The sequence below is a fragment of the Panthera tigris genome, chromosome A3 (assembly GCF_018350195.1).
Source record: "Panthera tigris isolate Pti1 chromosome A3, P.tigris_Pti1_mat1.1, whole genome shotgun sequence".
Classification (NCBI taxonomy): Eukaryota; Metazoa; Chordata; class Mammalia; order Carnivora; family Felidae; genus Panthera; species Panthera tigris.
In genome coordinates this window covers 25,799,354-25,818,347 of record NC_056662.1, presented here as the reverse complement: position 1 = coordinate 25,818,347, position 18,994 = coordinate 25,799,354, and the positions used below count along the sequence as shown (strand labels likewise).

General features: G+C 50.9%; 1 protein-coding gene across 1 annotated transcript; it reads right to left on the bottom strand.

Annotated features, from left to right (window-relative positions):
- Nucleotides 1-708: 708 nt before the first annotated feature.
- Nucleotides 709-15,875, bottom strand: SUN5 (Sad1 and UNC84 domain containing 5). The gene is given in 14 exon segments (XM_007073567.2): nt 709-759; nt 761-874; nt 1,912-1,998; nt 2,495-2,662; nt 3,168-3,283; nt 4,184-4,262; nt 8,573-8,681; nt 9,242-9,276; nt 10,629-10,678; nt 11,555-11,616; nt 12,534-12,600; nt 13,587-13,661; nt 13,852-13,910; nt 15,676-15,875. Coding segments are annotated over 14 exon segments (1,137 nt in total). The 5' UTR covers nt 15,741-15,875.
- Nucleotides 15,876-18,994: the final 3,119 nt, after the last annotated feature.

Below are 18,994 nucleotides of genomic sequence, written 5' to 3'. Positions count from 1 at the left end.
CTGAGCCACCCAGGCGCTCCCTTTGCCCATTTTTGAATTGATTTTTTTGTTGTGGTGGTGGTTGAGTTTTAGGAGTCTATATGTTCCGGATGTGAATCCCTTATATAATTTGAAATGTTTTCTACCATTCCGTGGGTTGTCTTTTTACTTTGTTTACATACTATCTTTGGAGGCACAACATGGAATAGATATGTGTATACCTGGAAAAACTGAGGTCCAGAGAGGGTGTGTGTCCTGTCTGATGCCACCCAGTAAATGGTCTGTGTGATGTTGAAACACTCTGTGCTGGGCAAGGGTGGGACCTCTCATCTCCCACCTCATCTAATACAACAGCCATAATCTTGTTCCTGTTGTACACCTGGAGAGTGAGGCCCCGAGAGGGCTGGGTCTTTCCCAAAGTCGCCCCTGGTCAGGGGCAGAGCGTGACTCGAAGCCAGGGAGATGACGTATGTACAAGGATGAGACTGGCTGGGTTTGAATCCTGGTGCTGCCCTTTGTGAGCTGTGACCTCTGGCAAGTTTTTGCTCAGTGCCTTCACTGTCCCCATCTGTGAAATGGGGCCTCATGGGGCTGTTGCGAGGGTGCCTGGACACCCAGGATGAGACTGAGAATCGCTAAGTGTGGCCTCAGACGTCACATGCTAGCCCACCCTCACTCTTTGGAGCCAAAAAGACATTCCAACTTGGGCTGGGCTGCGAAGAATAAACTTTAATCTCTCTCTGGGTAGGAGCTCTGAGCAGGCTGCTCTCTAGAGCTGTCGAGGTGGGGTCACGGAGCCGTGCACGCGCACTCGGTACAGGCAGGTGAAGCGTGGGTTCCCCCAGTTGCTTGAGATCTTCACCTTGACGGCACCAAAAGCTCGGACAGGCTGGTTCTGGAAGAGTCACAGACATGGGGCCATTGGCCTCCACTCTGCCTGTCCAGAGAGGTGTTTGGGAGTGGAAGGGAACCCTCCTATTTCACAGGTGGAGAAACTGAGGCTCAGAGAGTGGAATGAACTGTCCCGAAGCCACACAGGAAGTTGGTACTCAGGGGTTGGGATGGAAGGTACTGAGGTGAGAAAGACAGGTATACCATGATGGGGAAAGTGTCCCAGCCTCGGGACCCTGGACAGATGGCTGTGGGACCCCGGGGCAAGTCACTGCCCCTCTTGGGGCTTCAGTTTCCCCAATCTGTAAGATGGGCTGGGGGGGGGTGGTAATATCTTCCCATGAGACCAGGCCCTGGAGCTAGCTGGCCTGTAGGAGATGCTCGGTGAGCACGCCTCCTCCTTGAGAGGGGACAGAGCCCGGTGCAGAAGCTGGGGCTTGGCCTCTGAGATCTCTCTGGATGCTCTTAACCTTCCAGGGAATTATACAAAGAGAGACTGAGGTGCAGAGACGAAGGGAATGGCCCAAGATCATGTAGATTTGTGGTACCAGGATTTGGAGCAGTATCACTGATTCCCAAGTGTTGACATTCCACTGAGTCTCAGGGCCATTCTAGCAGCCACCCTGCTGTGTCCTGCTCCTGTCCCCGACTCCCTCCCCTTCAGGCCCCAGTTTGCCCTGCTGTGGTTAGATCAGGTGCTGACAACGGGGCCTCCCAGTATGGAGATGCTAAAGCAGTCCCCCTGTTCAAGAGTTCCTGTCCACGGGAGGAACTGCCACGGGAGGAACTGCCACAGGAGTGCTCCTGGGCAAGTCAGGAAGACAATGCACTGCTAGAAGCTGGATGGGTCTCCTCCGGGTCCTACTTTTGGCCCTGGGCAGTGGCTCCATACTCTGAGCCTCAGTTTCCTCGTTTGTCACGTGAGTTAGTGACAAGTGTGCACTGCGAGGCTGTCGGTGGATGAAATGGGGCTCCCGGGGAAAGCCCTGCACATGGTGCACGTTTGCTGTGTGCTCAACGTAGGCAGCCTTTCTCAGGTACCTGGAGCGGGAACATCTGGATGATGTTTTCCGGCTGAAACTGAAACGCCCCCAGGAACACCTCCTCCTTGGGAGAGCCTTCCATGCCCTGTGGAACCAGAACCGAGGCAAAAGGGTCAGATGCGGGCAGGGCCTTCAGAGGGTGTTGCCCCTCTCCAGCTGAGACTTGCATACCTCCCAGGATGGGGAACTCCCTACCTCTTTGGGCACCACTGCATCGCAGCACAGAGGAATAGATAGGAAAGAGCACTGGATTGGGAATCAAAAGGCTGAGGGTCCTCTTCTAATTATGCCACTGAGTTGTAGGTTTTGGGTGTTTCCCTGACCCTTTTCTGGACCTCAGTTTCCTTATCAGTGTCTCTGAAGACTAAATTGGCTCTGAAAAGCTTGGGTTGAAATAAAGTGGCTGTTTATCTCCTATCCTTAAAGGCTGTGATCAACGCCGAACCTGGCCATTCTCAGCCTTAACTAAGCCTCATCCAGCCCCTCTAGCCTGCTTGGGTTGTGCAGACAGAGTGCCTAGAATCCCGCCAGACGAGGCTGTCTCCTTAGTTAGGCATTGCTCCCTGTGGGGGCGTGCTCACGTAAATGACAAAGTCCTTGGGAGCAGTGTCCAGGTTGCCCGACAGTGAGATGGTCTTGGGGATGTGCTGCAGCGTCAGGTTGGACAGGTAGACCTTCTGGGCCATTCGGATGGTCACCTGGCCTCGGTCACCCGAGAAGGCCCAGCAGTTGCCGGGTGTCACGTTGGGCTGGAAGGGGCAGGTGCGATGGGGGCCATGCTGGGTGGGTGGGTTAAGGTGAATTCCTCATCCCACCCTGGTTCCCCTAGACCTCCTTTGCCTCCTGGGTGAGCCGGATCCCTCCATCTACAAGGCTTGGCTCCAGCGCCACCAACTCCAGGAAGCTCCCCTGATTGCTGACGGTAAGAATGAACCTTCCCCTCAGCCCAGTGCAGGGCAGGCAGGGGCCTGCTTGGGGCTGCGAGGGTTCCTTGACCCTCAAGTCCTGAAGGGCCCCCTTCCAGTGCCAAAGCAGACTGTCCCTGCCCGGCGCCCACCCCTGCTCCTGCCCAGTCCCCCCGTGGTTCCTGCTGTCTATTCTTGCCTCTTGCCCCTATCGCGTCTCTGTCTCCTGTTCCTATCCCTAGCCCCACACCGGGCCTCCACCCACTTTGTGCGCACCCCCAGTGTCTGCTTCCAGGTCCTGCCCCCAGGACCCTGACACTCCCCCCGCCAGTCCCCCCATTCCCCCTGCCTCGAGGATCACGTCCGGGGGCTGCCCGTAGTTCCATAGCCGGATCCAGTTCCAGCAGGAGCGAGCCTTGTCGTAGTTGTATGTGGCAGACGTTTGCTCAAAGTCGATGGAGGCCCCTGTGTGGGAGTGACGGTGTCAGATTGGGCACTGACCACGTGCCGGGCGAACACTTTAGGTGAGTCACTGGCCCTCTGTAAACTTCAGACGTTCCCTGGGTGATGGGAGTAATAACAGAAGCCATAATCGTGATAACAACCCCCTACCTCACGGGGCTGTTGTGAGGTTGAGGTGAGTCAATACAACAAAGTCCTTCCCGCCAGCCTCATTATTATTTCCGTGGCTCTTGCTGTACCTGCTTCACAGAGGAGGGCACTCTGGCTCTGAGAGGTCGAGTGAGGCCCCGAGAGCGTAAGCCAGTGCCCTCTGACCCCCCGTGCCCCTGGGCCTGGGTCAGCTGGTGCTGCCTGGCCGGCCCCACCTCTCCTCCTTCCGTGTATCCCCGACACACTCCTGCTGCGCTGTCACAGGAGGACCGTTCACATGGGTTCCCCTGGGTCTGGAAGACTTTTCCCTCCTCTCCAGGTCTCAACTCAAACATCCTTCCACACAGGCCTCTGCCCAGGTCCCCTCCATGCCAGTCACCTGCTTCGGTTTTCCGCAACACTGATTCCCAACTACAACTGGGCCTGCGTTGGTTTTTTTAGACGGTCAGTCTCCCCGGCTCTGCCGGCCTCTGGGTTTGGAGGGGGGGGGAGTGGACGGGCGGAGTGGGGGGGAGTAGATGCGGGGCGGGGCGGGGGGGGAGTAGAGGGCCTCCCCTCCCCACCTCAGCCCCCTTTAGAGAAAATAGAAAATTGTAGCAAAAAAAAAGCCGTCTGGGGGCAGAGGCTAGCTCTGAGCATGAACTTGCCAGGAGCAGAGGATACCAGACCAGAACTGAAATCCACCCACTGAAGAGTTTCTGAGGACCCTTGAGGCAGGCTGTTGGGTGGGGGCGGTGAGGGGGAGTCGCTTACCTATAGACTTTAGGGCAAAGTCTGGCTTTTCAATATAATCTCCTTGTATCATCTTCATTATTTTCTGGGCCATTTTTTGCTGAGAAGGCAGAAAACACAAACTGTGTGCCGGTATGTTCTTATAGATCCTGTCCACGTGCGGGTTCGCACCCGGTGACAGGTGGCTGCAGATATCCTCGTGTCCCTAACTGCTTACCCCTGCCTGTGGAGGCCGTGGCTGGTCCTGGCACAAGACCACCGGTCACTACACTGTGAGGAGGCCCGGGTGACACGGTGCCATCGCTACCCCACCCACCGGGTCTATGACAGGGTCACACGTGGGACCAGAGTCTCAGGGAAGTTAAGGGCAGGGCGTCTGGAGTCAGACAGACTTTTACCGCTGTGGGGCTTTGGGCTAGTTACCGCCTCTCTGAGTCTTGACCTTGTTGTCTGTAACATGGGGATGATAATTACATCCTCCTCCTGCCGCTGTGAGGACTAGAGCTAACGCTTGTAAGGCTGCTACCGTGTGCCAGGACTGTCCTCAGTGTCACATAAGTCCACTCTTATCCCCTCACAGCAGCCCCAGGAGGTATGTGCTGTTATCACTTCCATTTTAAAGATGAGAATACTGGGGCACAAAAGGGTAAGGTGTCCAAGGTCACACAGCTGGTAAGAGGCAGAGCCAGGCAGTTTGGTTCCAGTGTTTGGGCTCTGAGCTACTACACTCTCCTGCCAGATAAAGATTGCAAAGCACTTAGCATGCTTGGTACTCAGTAAATGCTGGCCACTATTTTTTTTTTAACATGTATTTATTTTTGAGAGACAGAGAGAAACAGAGCACGAGCGGCAGAGGGGCAGACGCAGAGAGGGAAACACAGAATCCGAAGCAGGCTCCATGCTCTGAGCTGTCAGCACAGCCTGAGGCGGGGCTCGAACCCACGAACCGTGGGATCATGACCTGACCCGAAGTCGGCGCTTAACCAACTGAGCCACCGAGGTGCCCCAATGCTGGCTATTATTTTTATTAGACTCTTCAAAACTGTGGCCACAACCAGGTCTCCCACTCCACACCCTTCTTTCAGTATGACTTTGACACTCTTCCCATTGAGAGGTGGGGCTAAGGTTCCCTCCCATAAGTCTGGGGGGCCTGAGGCTATGGCAGAGGTGATGCCGTGTGACTTCTGGGCTAAGCCTAAAAGGGGATACAGCTCTATTTCATGGGGAGGCTCATTCTTGGAGCTGCCAAGCTGTGAGGAAGCCCACACAACACTGAGCGCCCACCTATGGTTGCATTAGTCAACAGCCCTGAGTTCCCAGCTGATAGCCAATGTCAACTTCTAGACATGTGAGTGAAGATGCTTCCAGATGGGTCCAGACCCAGATGCCAAGTCACCCCCAGCCTTCAAGTCTTCCCAGGTGAGGCCTCAGACATTGTGGAACAGTGACAAACCATCCCCACTGCACTCCGTTTGGATCCCTGACCCACGGAATCTCTGCGCATAATAAAACAATTGTTTTGCACCACTAAGTTTTGGAGTGGTTTGCTATGTGGCAGCAGTAACTAGACCAGCCACGGTGCTACAGGGCAGGGATTTGTTGATATGGAAACTCAGAAAGGTTGATGACCTGCCTAAGCTCCAAACGGTAAGAAAAAATGTTGTATCCATAAAACAAGAATATGGATCTATGAAAAAGAACACACAGAGAGCAAAAATGAAGTTCTTAGGAATTCAGACTATGTTAGCAGAAATGAAAAACTCAATAGAAGTTTTGGAAGATAAAGCTGAGACTATTTTCTCATATCATAACAAATAGAAGAAAACAGGAAGAAATGGGAGAAAGAGGATTAGTTCAAGAATTTAACATCCAGATAATAGGAGTTTCAAAAATGAGAATAAACCAAATATGGCTGGGAGGGGATACATCCATTTAATCACACAATTAAAGAACACTTTTTAGGACTAAAGGGCATGAGTTTCCAGATTGAAAGGGCCCCAAGGGTAGCTAGCCCATAGGCAAATTATCATAACATTTAAGATGTAAGGTGAGATGTAGGGCTTCCAGGGAAGATATAGTAAGTTACAGAGGATCAATGTTCCCACTAAAAACAACTAGTAAAACCAGATAGTTTACGAAATCATATTGTAAAGCCACCACTGAGCTATGCGGGCAATGAGGACCAGATGTATTAAAATTCTAGAGAGGAGAGAACCATTCCGAAATTCATGAACAATTTTTTAATGCCTGGGGGCATTTGATGATTCTGGGCATGGGCTGAAGACATGGGTATAGGCTGGACAATGGCTACTATTGGTGAAAGAGAAAGCAGCAAAGATTTTAATAGACACACAGGACTAAAAGGACAAAATTGGAGACTTGATGAACCTCAAATCTGAACAGTTTTCCCCATAAGATGTTAACTGAAACCCAGAACTATTGAAGAGGCCAAAGAGCTAACTTGAAAGCTTCTGAAAGACATATTAAAACTTCCCAGTCTCATAATGCTTAGAAACCAAGCCCCTTTCTGTGAAGGGACCCCAAAACAAAATAAGCAAGAGATTAAAGCCTTACAAACATCTTCTTAGTATATATCAGAAACATTGGAGGGCTTGTTGAAACATACATGATTGGCTCCCATCCTCAGTAGGTCTGAGGGGGCCCATTAATTTGAATTTCTAACATCTTCCCAGGTAATGCTGATGTTCCTGATATGGGAGCCACACTTTGAGAACCGCTGCCCTAGAAGGAGTGGTGAATCAATACTGAGAGGCTGTAGCCACACCTGGAGGCACTAAACCAATTATGGGCACAATTAGAGGCCGAGAATCCAAGCTTGCCCCTGGCAGAGAAGGTTACCACTAGGGCTGCAGATTTTGCATTCATGCAGGGCTGGGAGACAAAATTGGAGACTTGAGAGGGGTGCCTGGGTGGCTCAGTCCATTAAGTGTCCAACTCTTGATTTCGGCTCAGGTTGTGATCTCAGAGTGCGTGAGTTCAAGCCCAGCATCAGGCTCTGTTGCTGACAGTGTGGAGCCTGTTTGGGATTCTCTCTTTCCTACTCTCTCTTCCCCTCCTCTGTTCGTGCTCACTCCCTTTCTCTCTCATATTAAATAAATAAATTTAAAACAAACAAAAACTTTTTAAATTTTTTTTTAATTGGAGACTTGAGAAGCCTCAGACATATGGTCAGTCTTTCCCATCAAGATATCTACCAAAAGTTTGAAGCTGCATGGGAAGGACACTAAAGGGTTAAGCTGAAAAAATCTGACTAAATCTTACACAAATTGCCACCCAGGTTTGAAACAGCTCAATGAACATCTACATAGAAGTGATAAGTGTACTCATCTTCCTTACAAAGAAAATGGGGAACTCTCTCTAGTTGAAGTTATACCTATCTGGAGCACAGAGTTCTTTTGTATACAATGTCCAGAAAAACACTAAAAAAGTACTGGACATGAAAAGACAATACCATATGACTGATACTCCAAAGAAAAACAACAATAGAAAAAGATCATAGATGATCCAGATATTGGACTTAGAAGATAAGGATATAAAAATTACTACAACAATATATTAAATAAAAGAAAGAAAAAATGGACGACATAGGTAAGATGTTGGAGAATTAATCTATGGTTAATTCACCATAGAATTAAAATTTATGAAAAAGAATCAAATATGTATTCTAAAACAATGCAATATATGAAATTAAGAACTTAATGGAAAAATTTAACAGTAGATTGGACAGAACAGAATACAGGATTAGTAGCAAACTTAAAGAAATGTGAATAGAAAATATCAAAACTCAAGCACATGGAGAAAAAGAATGAAAATCAAACACATCAGGTGATCAAATACATCACTCTAACAGTCTAGCATAGATGTAACTGGAGTTCTAGGAGAGGAGATAGATAATGGGGAAGAAACAATATTTTAAGAAACAATAGCTAAGCATTTTTAGCAACTATTGAAGAAATAAATCTGTAGATCCAATAAGCTCAGCAATCCAATCCCAAGCAGGTTAAATATGCAACACTGTGGATAAAAAGAACATCATACAAACTCCCAGAGATAAAAAAACAGATCACACTCAATGGACCAATAATAAGAGCACTAATAGACTTCTCAAAAGCAGCAGTATAACTAGAACACAACAGTGGAATTCTTTCAAAATGTTCAGGGGAATATTTCCTATCTAGAATTCTATACCCAGCCAAACTATCAATCAAATGCAAGGGTAGAATAAAGATATTTTCAAGTGTGCAAGTTCTAAGCAAATTAATATGCCTCTTATTTAACTCTTTCCCAGGAAATTATTGGGGGATGTGCTCCACCAAAAGTTGGGAAATAGGAAAAAGGGCATCAAACAAAGAAGTCAGATGTTTGGGAGCAGAATGGCCAGTATCTCACCTCATCTGACATGGCTTCCATCAACTGGAGCTTGGCAATGAGTTGGGTCATGTTACCTCGGAGGTCCTGGATTTCCCCAGAGTGATGCTGCACCTTCTCCTGGTACATTCTTACAAGAAAGGAGTGAGAACATGGAGTGACTGATTTGCAATGCTGCTATTGTCACCCTTAGCTTCTATCTGTGTCAGTCAACCTACAAAGAACTAGCTTCACATTTCCTCACTCTTCTGGGCCCATCCCTGGCCCTACCCAGCAGGTTCTTGTCTCTTCCTCCTACTTGGAATACCTTTAAATTTAACTCATTCCTTCCAAATATTCCTATTTTGTTTGCAATTAAGGATGATGCCACCAGGTGGTATACTGTTGGTTAAAATTTCTTCTCAGCTTCCACTTGCTGAGTGTGATTTATTCAGGACAGTTGACATCTTTAACGTTCATAATTACCCAGAGCAAGGTGGGTGTTATGTCTCATCTCATAAATGAGGAGTTGAAGGCCCAGAGAGGTGAAGTGACTTGCAAAAGTTTAGCCAAGTAGGAAGTATGGGAGCTGGGATTTAAACCTAGGTTTATCTGACTGTGGAGCCCACATTCTTAGCCAATACCTTACAGGTCCTGGATATAGTTCTGTTTTTTAGGTGATAGTAAGATTATTTAGCAGATTCTTCTTACCTCAAGCTCTGCAGTGGACTATCTATGCTGTCATCCTGGTAGGGTGTTGCAGAAACAAGGGATCTTTTTCAGATGGCCTCATCTGGGCCCAATAGAACTTCCTCCATTCAATCTTCCACAACCATAAATCCATCCATTCATCTGCCTTCCCATTTACTCTTCCATCCATCCACTCAACTACCATCTATCCAAAATCCAGTGTATCCTCCATTTTAAGTCGATCCATCCAAATCCACATTCATCCACCCTTCCACCTATCCACCAGCCCATCCAACCACCCTTTCTCACACATATACTCCTCCATTTATCCAACCTGCCTCATCCCTCTTATCCACCCTCCCATTCATATAACTTACCTTATATATTGACCTTTTCATCAATCAATTCATCCTCCCATCTATCTACCCTCCCATCTATCCAAACTCCCATTAACTGTCTGTCCATCCATCCATCCATCCATCCACCCATCCATCCATCCATTTATCCATCCATATATCTAATCTGCCCTCCTATCTGTCCATCTGTCCATTTTCTCATCCATTCAGTCTTCCATTCATCCACCCATCTATCCTCCCAGCCATTTTCCCACATCCCTACATCCACCACTTCTATCGTCTCATCCATTCTCCCTCCATTCCACATTTCCATCTGATCATCCAATTAACCAATACCGATAGTGGCAACTTTCTGCCCAGTCCTGAGGTGGACATCACTGGAGTGAATTAGACGTGGCTCTGCCTTCAAGAGCACCCAAAAAAGTTGGGAAAATGTCATGATTGCTTTCATGATTAGAGAAAATTGTGGGAGGAAAGGGGAATGTCATCACCTTCACCCGGTATTTCTGGGGGAAGTGACATTTTAGCTGGATCTTGAAGTATATGGAGTTTATACAGAGAAAAGAGTAGAGGGAAGGACAAGCTCATCAGATCTCTTTTCTCCTTAAGCATTCTGAGACTCTTTGTTGTCCTCTGACAGGGAGCAATAGCCATGATTTCCTCCTCCTTTCTCCCCAGGAACCACAAAGCAAATGATCTCATTTCATTTGAACAGAACAAACTGCCTTGAGTAGAGAGAATTGTGTTCCATTCTCACTATCATTCTCTAGGAGGGAGATTTGATAAAGGAAATATAGGTCACCTCTGGGAGGGAGAGGCAGGAGAGCCATTCTGTAGGATGGACTATTGAATCTGGTCTTTAAAGCCACATTTTGGTGGGAGAGATGGGTTCCAGGTGGGTGGCATCGCAAAGACAGAGATTTGGGGCTGGAATGAGTCAGGAACTGATCAGGTTCCAGATGTGATGAGAGTAAGAGAAGCTGATGTAGGCAGCATTGACTAGTTGGGGTGCGGCCAGTCAGTGCTGAGGCCTGAAGAGAGCACACACTTACCTGCCAGACTTCCATTTTAGAAGGTACGTGCATAGAAAATATCCAGAATCCTGTGGGGCCAGGAGAATGAGAGTGAGACATTTAAGATGAAAGGTTAAAAGCTTAGGCTCTGGAGTTAAGGCATCTAGATTCAAATCCCAGCTTTGGCACTTACTAACATTGTACAACTTTGGAAGAATTTACTTAATCTCTCTATACCTCAATTTCCTCCTCTGAGAATTTCCTCCTCCTAAAATGGGACCAACAGTAATATCCACTTCATGATCAAATGATATCATATATGTAGAGTGTCTCACATAAACCAAATAATCCATGTCCCCTCTCTCTCCCCGGCTCCAATTCTACTGGGGATAATCGATGAAGAGAAGAAAATGGGATGATGTTCCCTGTATTTCATAATCTCTGTGTTGCCTTAAATCCTACCATTCAAACCATTATTAAAGCTCTTTAAAACCTATTCATTGTTAATGATAAAGCAATCAACAAATCAGGAATAGAATGGAACTCCCACAATCTGATAAAGCCCATTTATGAAAATCCCCCAGCTAAAAAACACTTAATGGTAAAATATTGGATGAATTCTTCTGCCACCCCCACCCCACTGCCCTGCCTCCTTGGGCCAGTGTACTCGAGAGGAGGGAGGAGACTCCTTTGCTTGAGAAAGCAAAGCTGTGACCTGGGAGGTGACAGCAGTGGTTGGAAGGAATCCGCTGAAGCTCAGAAACAAGTAATAACGATCATACCACGGTTGGGGGAGAACTTGAGTTTTCAGCGCTTTTCTTAGTGTTCAAAACATGTTCTTGGTCATCAGTTAATTTAATCCTCACAGCAATACTCATTAATAGCCTTCACTCTTTTCCTCCCCAGGTTGGGCAAGAGCGCAGGGATACCTCCACCTGGGATGGGGCAGGGCCCTGGAGACTTACCAAAAGCACAGAGGATGAGAACACCTGTCTTTTCCATGAGCTTCTGGAAGAGCAGCCTGCATCTGGAAGAGAGAGAAGCAGAGGTCAAGGTGAAGTGGGGTTTTGCGTAGGCTAGCAAGTCCTGGCCTGGCCCTTGTCCTCTTCCAACCCTGAAGGGCAGGGCCCTCCCTGGGCAGTGATACCCCCTCCAAGATGCTGACCACGTTCTGTGACTGCACAGCCTCACGGAGGAAAGAAAGCTCTCACCCCAGCATTTGGGGCCATCAGAGATACACTGACCGTGGTCCACCACGTCCTTTTCACACCCGTCTCCAGCTACGTACTGTCTGTTCCCTCCCTTCTGTCCTGGTGAGCGCACCCTTCAGGGTTCAGCTCAAACAAATGTCCCCTCCTCCTACGACCTTCAGAGTCAACACTGCCCACCCTCACCCTTAACACCGGGTTTGGTGTCTGCCTGCCTTCCCCTATTGGGAGCTCAGGAGTGGTGAGGGTCAAGGCTGGGCCCAGAGTAGGCATTAAGATGTTTAGGATACAGGCTCTAAATGGATGAATGAGGGGGAAAGCTTTGCAGCACTTGGGAGGAGTTTGCGTGGGACAGGAGAGTGAAGGGAAAGGAAGGGACAGGCATGCCAGGAAGAAAAACAGCCTGCGCCTGGTGCTGAGGTGGGAGCAGGAACGGCGGGCCCAGGGGGTGAGAGCCCTAGTCTTGCTGGCCCAATGGGTCCACAACAGGATGCAGAATGAGAGCAGCATGGAAAGAAAGGGTGGGGCAGGATTCCAGAAGGTTGCGGGCTGAGGTGCTGGAGCCCTGGGGAGCCACAGTGGGTTCTGAGGTGAGAGAATATGCTAAAAGCCAGGTTTGGGATGGCTGGTCTGGTCCGGTGATCAAGGGATCATTCAGACCAGTGAGGGGGCTGCCATAGGAACGGGCTGCGTGTTCCCAGCCCCCATCACCCTCCCCTCACCTGCCCCCACTCACCTGCAGTTGTTGAACAGAATCTGGTGAGCCTGAGTCCTCAGGAAGCAGGCCAGGCAGGTGATCCAGGCTGCAAAGGAGGCAGGAGAGCAGGGAGTAGCCACACCCTTGTTTTTATCCCACCAACCCTTGCAGGAGGCGAGGTCCTACTGCTGAGAGACCCTCTCAATTTTGTAATCGAGCCCAGGGTAGCCCTGCTCTGCTCACAGGTAAGCACCCGCTCAGAGGGAGGATGGGCCCTAGAGGTGGGCACGGCTTGCGACCGGCAGTTAATAGGCACCTAGCATAGACTCAGGGGCACACGAAGCCTGGGATGTGCCGATGCCCATTCCCAGACACTGGGGGCTTCTCAAGGGCAGAGTCCTTGTCTGGTTTATCCCCAGGTGCCCAGTGTTGCCCACCATGGAGCCAGGTAAAAAGTTGGGGTTCAGGATGGATGAGTAGGTGGGAGACACGTGAACGGACAGGAGAATGGTAAGAGAATGGTTTGGAAGGTGGATGAAACGGAAGACGGTTGAGAGGAAGGGCGGACGGAAGGATGGATGGAAGGACGGATGGGTGGGTGACTGGATGGGTGTGAGTAGTAACAAATAAAGGTACGGGTGGCCGATGGCTGACGCAGTGAACCCAGGGGGTGCGTGGATATTACAGCAGATGGATACGAGGACAGATGGCTGGAGAAATGACTGAGTGATGAGGAAATGGAGGGGTGGGTGGGTGAACACTGGCATAGAAGGCTGATCTTTAGGGGGTGGTCAGACCCCGTGCCCGAAGGGAGGGCACACTGCGTCACACCATTCCGTGGCTTCATCAGTGGCCCCAGGGGCCAGGCTGGCGGGAGAGTAGTGGAGGGCCCACAGTCAGCCCCTCCAAACAGCAAGTCTGCCTCCTATCCCCTCTCCCCAACCACCAAAGAGACTCTGGCTGGAATGATGCCCCTGCCACCTTCGCTGGGAAGTCCTCCAGGGTTCCTTCCCTCCCCTGCAGCCCAGTGCAGGCCTTACCCCCACCCAGGCCCACGTTGACGGCCAGGGCATCTCTTCGTTGTATACGTACAGATACAGGCCAGCACGCACTGGGCCAGGCTCAGGGCCGGGGCGTTGATGCGGATGGGCAACACTATGGCATCACCTGCAGAGAGCACGGGGCCTGTCACGTCAGCGCCCACAGACACGGGAGCACCCAGAACGTGGCGCGGCCACACCTGCTCCCTAGCCCGCCCCTTGCTGGGTGACTCCAGGCTGCCCATCTGACATCTCTGAGCCTCGGGCCCTTGCTGTTCACGAAGACCCCAGGGCCCCTCTCGTCCCTCCCTGCTCACTCGCGTTTGGCAAGGCGTCCTGAGCCGTCCTGCAGGTGTTCCGGCCTCTTTGGGCGACCCTGGGGATAACAAGATTCACAATTTCATTTTATAATTTTTTCAAGAAACGTGGTGTCCCCGCGTTCCAGATTGAGAGACTGAGTGGCGGACAAGTTCGCCCAAGACCACCAGCCTGCGAATCAGGGACATACCAGGTCTGACTGACCCCAAATGCAAGTCTGTTTTGAGGAGAGGACTCGGTTTGCGGTGGCAGTCACAGGTGGTTATCCCCGCAAAGCCAATCGCTCCTGTCACTGGCAGGAGGCTGATTTTGGTCCCGTCCACTCCTACCCCGTGTGATTTTAGACAATCCCGATCACTCCAAGCCCTGCTGTCACACTCCCAGTGCCTTTGCTGTGACTGGCTCTAGTGGGGCGGGGCGGGGGGGGAGTTCCCACGGGGTGAGATGTGGGGCTGGGCTGGGTATAGAGGCCTTGGGGGAAAGGCTTTCTCCTTGCTAAAATGAGACCCACAGGAAGCAATGTCTGCTCTCCTTGCACCCTATACAGCCATTCTTCTCCGTGCTTCTGGAACCCTGGTGGCCTGTGACAGAGAGGAGGCCGACAGGAAGAGCAAAAAGGTGGCAGGGACCTGGATCTTAGGGGACATTGCAGAACCACAGAACTAACGTGCTCTGGAACCACACATGTCTTGGGACCTCTTGGCATGTGAGATAACAAATTGTCTTTATTTCTTAAGGCAAAGGTCTCCAAACATTTATTATCATACTCCCCTGATGTATTTATGTTTATTTATGAAGCAATTTTATATATATAATACCATATATACACATATATGTGCATAGCTCCAAGTGTGCTAACATATTATTTACTTTTTCAAATATTTATATGTTCTTGAAGACTATAAATTAAAAGAGGGTGGGCTAAAAATATACGCTGAAGTTCGGATGATTTGTCCCCTCACCCCAGCAGATTGTTTTGTATATCCTCTTTTTAAAATTTTTTTTTTTTTTTAATTTTTTTTTTAACGTTTTATTTTTGAGACAGAGACAGACAGAGCATGAACGGGGGAGGGGCAGAGAGAGAGGGAGACACAGAATCGGAAGCAGGCTCCAGGCTCTGAGCCATCAGGCCAGAGCCCGATGCGGGGCTCGAACTCACGGACCGCGAGATCATGACCTGAGCTGAAGTCGGCCGCTTAACCGACTGAGCCACCCAGGCGCCCCTCTTTTTAAAATATTTTTAAAAATGTTTTTATTTTATTTCTGAGTGAGACAGAGTGTGAGTGGGGGAGGGGCAGAGAGCGAGGGAGACGCAGAATCGGAAGAAGGCTCCAGGCTCCGAGCTGTCAGCACAGAGCCCGATGCGGGGCTCGAACTCACAAACTGTGAGATCATGACCTGGGCTGAAGTCGAAGCCTTAACCAACTGAACCACGCAGGCGCCCCTGGTTTGTATACCCTCTTGGGATATACACCCCTTTTGGGGGCGCAGAGGTGGGCAGACAGATGGCAGAGGTGCTTGTTTGCCCATTTACCGTCTCCCTCACTGGACTGTGACCTCCGTGGGGGCAGGAAGCACTTCCGCCTGGCGCGGCCCTGTGTCCCCAGCCCCCTGCTTAGTGCTTAGCAGGTGCTCAATAAACACATGTGGAAAGGGTCTCCCTTGGCTGGGAGACTTTAGGAAAGCCACAGTCAGACCTCTCTGACCTCAGTAGCTGCCTCTGTCAAGTGCGGCCGGTGACCGCCCGCTCACCTCCAAGGAGAGGGCAAAGGCAGTTTGTAAACCACAAAGAACTGGGCAGAGAGGGGGGCTGCCGTCCTCACCTCCTGGGTCTGGCATTCTCAGGCGGGTCACACGGGTCCCTGGGGTTCCTCAAGGACCGTGGCATCAATTTCCTTCTCTAGGAAATCTAGGGAAACGGTGCTGGGGCTCTCTGGGAGTCGGCAAGGGGGAAGAGACTACCACTGCTGCCACCTCCTAGTGTTCCCTGGAAGGTGCCATGTGGGATCTAGCCGGGTCAAGTGGAGTCGTGGGCACTGTGACCTCACAGAGCAGGGGGTGGGGGTGGGGGCTCTGCCCAGTCTCCAGCTTGGCCCCAGAACTTCCCCTTGGATGAGCCCATTCTGACTCCCTTTCTACTTATAAGATGAGGAAATTGAGGTCCCAGGACGGGAAGGGCCATGCTAGGATCTCAGGGCCTGGGCAGGGGCGAGAACCGAGGCTCCCATATCCAGGCCATGCTTTGTTCTTGCCCCCAGACCCCTCCCTGCCTCCAGCTTCCCGGACTTGCTACCTGCTTAGGCTGTCCGTGAAGGTTTATAATGCTTGTCTTCTCGCTAGTGGAGGTTTTGCATAACACAAAATAATGTATATGTGGTTGCTTTAATCAAGTTCTACTTCTGCAGAAAAATAAACGCATAGCAGAGTGGAAATGTCTGGCTATAGATATTTTTTTTCCGTCAGCCCTGCCAATGGAGAGCCAATTTGGATTGTGAAGCTTAAAGGAACTCACTTTTGCCCCTTGATGGTAGTTGAGCAAATTGTAGGCTAAGTTCCGGCAGTCTGCAGAAGAAGGGTCCCTCAGGGAGTCCAGAATACAAAACCAGAATGTGTTTGTGTGTTAGGTTACAGAACAAAGATGTGACGCTTGCCGATGGGATTGAGGTTGCTAGTCAGCTGACCATGAGGTAGGAGAATATCCTAGATCACCCAGGCAGGCCCAGTGTAATCAGGGTCCTGTACCTGGCAGAGAGAGACAGATGGGAGAGGGTGGCTGCACCAGCAGCCCTCAGCCCTACTTGCTGGTTTGAAGGTGGAGGAAGAGGCTTTAAGGCATGCAGTGAAAACAGCCTCTGGAAGCTGGAAAAGGCAGAGAAACAAATCCTCCCCTAGAGTTTCTGGAAAGGAACAAAGCTCTGCCAATACCTTGACTTCAGCCCAGCGAGATCCATTTTGGACTTCTTGGACTTTTGACTTCCAGCGATATAAGACAAGAAATTTGTGTTTAAAGTCACGTTTGTCGTCATTTGTTACAGCAGCAATAGGAAACTAATACAGTACTCTTAAGAATTTTCGGTGAAGGGGAAGCCCTGAAATGCTGCCACTATAATTGTTCCAAGGGTCTTCCAAGTGTACACACATGCATTCGTTCCACAAATATTTACTGAGCACCCGGTATGTTCCAGGCACCGGCTGCAGAGGTGAGCAGAACCAGCTCCCATCCCTGGGAAGGAAGGTCAAGGGGCTAGATCACCCAGGATGCTACACTGTGCATGTAGCAGGCGCCTGCCCACGCTTGCCATTGCTGAAGGGAGGAGGGGCTGGTGAGAATCTCCCTCCTTTGTATCCACTGGTCGTCAGTCAGTGTCCCCGGTGCTGGATGTGTCGAGGAAGAGGAAGTGTTTGTGCTGAGAGCAAACACTGAGAGTGGCTTTGGTCAATATTTGTGCCCCTCTCCACTGTCAGCTATTTGCCCCGGCTACCGCGAGGGCCGGGCGGCCAGGAGTCGGATGTTAGGGAGCTTGTGGCTGGCATAAGAATAGGGCAGGGGAGCTCCCGTCCTTTCAGGGGAGGGCTTGCTGATGTCCGTGGTCCCTGTCAGTTCTGGGGGCACTCGTGGGGATCCAGCACAGGGTGGGCTTGGGCCTGGTATTTGGGCTGGTGTGGAGTCAGCGGGAGCCATGAAGGGCTCTGGAGTGGGGGAAGGCTCCAAGTCCCCTTGTGCCTACACTCCAGCTAAGCCACGCAGAGGAACACAGGGGCGCCCTGCGGTTGTGCTGTCACTTCCCGTGCGTATGTGTGTGTACACGCACAAACACGTATACACCCTCCCAATGCCAGGAAACAGTCAACTACTCACCCATGCACACACACACACACACACACGCTTGCAACACACACACTTTCCTCTGATGCTAGTGATTATTACCTAATGCACATGTGTATGTGTGACTACATGCACACAACCACATACTACACACACAGCCCTCATACACACATATATACAAACTTCTTCACGTATACACACAGCTCCTCGGGCCCCAGATGGCCCAGGTGGGGCCTGGAGTTTGTAATGTGGAAAGAGATGACGGGCCACACCCATGGCGCATGAAATATGCGTTCAGAGAGAGCCTGAGGTATTAGGTAGCAGGGACTCGGTCATCCACGCACCCTCTCATCCGTTGCCCTTTGAGTTAGGGTTCAGGGTGTGGCCAGGAGCAGGGCTCAGTCAGTGACTGGGGTCAGGGATCAGGTAGCCTCCTGCTCCTCCCAAAAGGGCCACGTTTCTGAGAGAGCTTAGAGCCACCAGGCCTGAGAGGTCGGTGAGTCGTGTCCCTGACTTTGGGCCTGGCCAGGCCCGGCTAGAGTGCTGAGGGGGCCCTGCGAAGAGTGGTCCTCTTTCCAGAGATCTCCTGGCCTAGGAGGCCCCAGGGTGGCCCATCCCCAGGGTCCTGCGGCGCTCGGCAGCAGCCCGGTTACGTGGCCGCCCCACCACATATAGGATGAAACACTTTGGCACAGGCCGTGTTTGCAGGGAAAACACTCGCAACCACAAGCAAACCTGCCCCTCCCTGGGTCCCTTTGCAGTGGGCCCCACACACCTGGGAGCCTCATAAAACAGCTTCCACACCTGCTAGGGTGTGAGGGGCTGAGAATCCACCCGTCCCAGAAAACCACCTGAGGTAGGAATGGGAATGGGGCTGGCACCCCTCCGGGGAGGAGCCTCGACTTCCCCATCTGTTTAAGGGGAATACGACTTCCAAGCGCCTTCCACAGAAGGGTCCATCCCCGGTCTTGTGGTGGGACTTTGGGCAAGTGCCACCTCGCTGGGCCTCCATTAGCCCATCTCAGCAGCGGCCCCTCATTCCTAAGTCAGACACAGATCCATCCGCTTGGCTGGGCTGGGTCTGGAGGGGTTTGGGGGCCATGCTAGAGGCCTGCATTTAGGACAGTCCTCAGCTGGTACAGGATAAGGTGAGGACAGGAGCCACCCTGGCTGGGTTCGAACAGCTGGACACTAGGATAGGCTGTCACACTGGGCTGGACTCCTGGCATCAGGAAGAACAGCCTTGGGCTTGGGGGTGGTGGGCCCGGGCTCTCTCCTTGGGGCGGGAGGCTGCTCTCAGTCTCCCTAACCGGGAA